Below are 3,879 nucleotides of genomic sequence, written 5' to 3' on the forward strand. Positions count from 1 at the left end.
CCTCTCGTAACTCCCTTCAACCCTTACTGCCTTATTGGGCTGTGATCTCGCTGAATGGCGGAACAGGTCCGGGGTTGGTGGGGGGGATGTGTGGGGGATGGGGGTGGGTAGGAAAGGCTAACTCACGTTGTTACACTGCCCAGTTGCCGTCCTGCGAAACAGCAAAGCTGTCTCATGGGAAACCCGGGGCTTAGAGCTTCCACACCTCCACATCTTTCCCCCCCCGCCAACCTCTTAGTAACCTGCCCATCTTCCTAACCGAGCCCTCCTGGTCTGGACTCTCAAGCCAAGGCATCAGGGCTCTCCCTGAACCACTGTCCGGGAGAGGAACCGTATCCACGTCTGATCCCCAAAACCTTTCCTGAAAGCTTTCCCGTGTGTGAGCCAGAAATCAATCCTTGATTGTTCTCCGTTGAATGAATGCCTTCAGTGTTTACCGTCTCGCTGGCCTGAATGTTAGAATTGTGCGCATGTTGTTTGTGGGCATTTGTGCATCCTTTTCTTAGCTATCTGAAAGACCTTGTTTTGTTGTGTTTTTGGTTGCACTGCAGCCCCATGCTCCTGAGCAATGCTGCAGGAGCCGGGTGTGAGCAGATTGGAGGTCCATCTTGTGGGTCTGCTCCTGGTCTGGCCAGGGGGCATGTAATACAGATCCAGGCAGAGTTATACAGCATGGAAACTGACCCTTCAGTCCAACCGTTCAGTGCCTACCGTAATCCCAATCTAAACCAGGCCTGCTCCTGTCCCATGTCCCCCCAAACCTTTCCTATCCATGTACTTATCCAAATGTCTTTTAAACGTTGTAACTGTACCCACACCCACCACTTCCTCAGGAAGATCATTCCACACACGAACTACTGTGTAGAAAAAAAAAATTGTACCCCATGTCGTCTTAAAATCTTTCTCCTCTCATCTTAAAAAGTATGCCTTTTAAATATTGTAACTGTACCAGCCTCTACCATTTCCTCTGGCAGCTGATTACATACACGCACCACCCTCTGTGTGAAAAAGTTGCCCCTCAGGTCCCTTTTTAAATCTCTCTGCTCTCACCTTAAAAAAAAAATGCCCGTTGGTCTTGAACTCCCCCACCCTAGGTGAAAGACGCCTGCCATTCACCCTATCTATGCCCCTCATGATTTTATAAACCTCTTACGCTCCAGTGAAAATAGTCTCAGCCTCTCCAGCCTCTGCCTATAACTCAAACCTTCCATTCCCGGCAACATCTTTTCCGAACCCTCTCCAGTTTAATAATATCCTTCCTATAAAAGGGGAGGAGACCAGAACTGGAAACTGTGCTCCAGAAGAGGCCTCACCAACGTCCCTGTACAACCTCAACATAATGTGCCAACTCTTACACTCAAAGGTCTGAGCAATGAAGGCAAGCGTGCCAAACGCCTCCTTACCCACCCTGTCTACATGTCACACAAACTTCAAACAATTATGCCTGCCCGCCCCTCTTCCACGGTTCTGTTTGCACCCAGGTACCCTTGGAGAGGGAGCACATAGTGTCCATCAGTGCTGTTGATCTCTTTAGAGAGAGAGGTGGAGAGCTTTATTTCCCCGAACCAATTCAATTTTGATCTAGCCCCCTTCCCGCTCTCCCTCGCCTTCCGACGATCAGCATTGCCTAGAATGGGCTTTGCATGTAAATATCTGATTGGCTACACAGGTGATTTATTGGTGGCGGTCTGCAACTGGAGATTAAAAGGAACTGTCATGGCAATTTATTGATGGTTGGGGAAAAAGAACAGTTCAGTTGTGTGCAAGAGCATTTCTGGGTGTCTTTTTTTTTAAAAAAAACTTACATCGGCTACCTTCCACGAACATTCCGGGGCTCAGGCAGAGGTGGGGACATTTGCGAAGCCATTTGCTATCCTGTCTCACGCTGAATTTGGGTCTGAAAAGGACATTAAACACATCATAAAAGTCACCAATGCCATTATGCCACTAGTTTGGAATCCATACCTGAAAGGTGTTACTTCACAGAAGTCACCAACCCTCTTATGCCACTAGTTTGGAATCCACACCTGAAAGGTGACTGTTATGAGCCAGGTCAGACCCCCTCAAAACATTTTAAGGAGGCAGCCTGGACCCTAACTTTTTCTTATTTTAATGGCAAATGTGAAGTGCCATATTTCAGAGGCAATGCGACGGCTCAAACTTCTCGATGCTAAGCAATACACAATTTATTCGAACGCTGCAGTTAAAATACAACAAAAGGAAGAACAACTTGGAATAACTTATGGGAAAACTGAACAGAATAATGGATACAGTGACTATTAGTAATTGACTGTTCCAATACAGTAACATCCCATAAACACACCCCTTGATGAAAAAGGCAACTTCAGAAAAAAACAGATTTGACTCACAGTAGCAGAGAGAACCCCCACCTTCGAAACTATACCTCCTCAAGCTCACAACAGCTACTGCTTAAAGCCAGAACCTGAAAACTGAAACAAAAAACACTAGAAAGCTTGGTCCGTGAGAGCTGCCCACACCCAGCCTGTCTGCTTCTATTGTTCGAACATTTTTCTTTTAAAAAAGAAACACCCCAGGGCCTCACAGGCTCTTCACTTTCTAACAGACTGCTCTGCACGTCACATCCAGTATCTCATTTTAAAAACAAAAAACACGACAGGTCAGAATTTACCTTTTTTTTTAAAGTCACAGTGACGTTAATATACACCGTGCGTAAAAATCTCACTGAGTGGCACAACTTGAATCTTGCTTCCCCACTGCCCCCCCCACTCTCCACCACCCCACAGCCAACCCCTTTTGAGGGGCAGCGCATTATTCTGACTCCACCACCACCACCGCCCCCCACCAAAAGCCCTCACCCACCTTCTGGTTCCTTATCCAGTTTACTCCGATCCGTCCATACCCCGCCCACCCCTGGTGACCAACCTTCCCACCCCCGGGAACAGTCTCTCTCCGTTCTGTCTGGAGTCTTCCCCCTTCCCACCCCTCGCGACTCTGAACGTCCCTTCCCACTCCCACCCCCACCCCGCCCCAGCAAACCCGTTCAACATGTGACATTTCTGTTGGTTTCTCTGCTTTCTGTTTTTGGGGGGAAGCTGGCAGAAGGATGTGGCACCAAGGAGACCCCACAGCAGAAATACCAGCGCCTGCTGCACGAACTGACAGAGCTGTCGGAGGAGGTCGAGCAGATCAAGGTGAGGAGCCCCCGGGGCCTTACACATATCTCCGTCCCCTCCCCCTACACCCCTCCCTGTCTCCATCCCCTCCCCCAGCCCCCTACACCCCCTCCCTGTCTTTCTGCCTGTCTCGCTCTCTTTCTCTCCCAGACTGATATTGTTCTTGTGTCGGGGTGGGGTGTGTGTTGGGAGGTCTCGGCGGGGCTTGTGGGCAGCGGTGCCACCCAAGCATCTGCAGCCCTTCATCGTTCCATAGTGAGTCGGTGGGGGTGGGGGTGGGGGTGGGGGTAAGAGGTGTCGGGTTCGGAAGGTGCCATCAGTCGGAGGAGGAGCAGCCTCGGCGAGTCGCTGCGGGTGCATCTTGTAGACGGTACACACTGCTGCGGCTGTGCGTCGGTTGGGGTGACGATCAAGCCAGGGTGGGGTGCTGCTGTGTCCCCGGACGGTGTCGAACTTCTCGTGTGTTGTCGGAGGTGCGTCCCGTCCAGGCGAGTGGGGGTTGTTCCCCCCCTCACACTCCTGCCTTGTGCCTTGTCGATGGTGGGGGAGTTGGGTGGGGGTGTCAGGAGTGGGGGTTACTCGCTGCAGGATTCCCAGCCTCTGACCTGCTCCTTGTAGCCACAGGACTGATATGGGGCTGGGGGTCCCGGTTCAGTTTCTGCTCAATGGGTAACCCCCCCAGGATGTTGATAGTTGGTGGTGGGGGGTGGGGGGGGGGGGGGGG

The 3,879-nt window shown here is 51.1% G+C and overlaps 1 protein-coding gene and 1 long non-coding RNA gene across 2 annotated transcripts in view; one reads left to right on the forward strand and one right to left on the reverse strand.

Moving 5' to 3' along the window:
* The window catches only part of LOC109926348 (dynactin 2 (p50)), a gene marked incomplete at its 5' end in the record, with an annotated part of 6,060 nt that overhangs the window by 942 nt on the left and 1,239 nt on the right, over nucleotides 1–3,879 (forward strand). The window contains one exon of the mRNA XM_048594549.1: nucleotides 3,075–3,173. Within this exon, the coding sequence (XP_048450506.1) occupies nucleotides 3,075–3,173 (99 nt within the window). The remainder of the gene's footprint in view (nucleotides 1–3,074; nucleotides 3,174–3,879) is intronic.
* Nucleotides 1,710–2,702, reverse strand: LOC125482468. Its single transcript, XR_007261653.1, has 2 exons — nucleotides 2,370–2,702; nucleotides 1,710–1,897 (listed from the first exon to the last, which is right to left on the reverse strand). It is a non-coding gene; the product is annotated as an uncharacterized LOC125482468 (long non-coding RNA).

Source organism: Rhincodon typus, unplaced genomic scaffold (genome assembly GCF_021869965.1).
Source record: "Rhincodon typus isolate 14 unplaced genomic scaffold, sRhiTyp1.1 hic_rhity00010784, whole genome shotgun sequence".
In the NCBI taxonomy this organism is placed as follows: Eukaryota; Metazoa; Chordata; class Chondrichthyes; order Orectolobiformes; family Rhincodontidae; genus Rhincodon; species Rhincodon typus.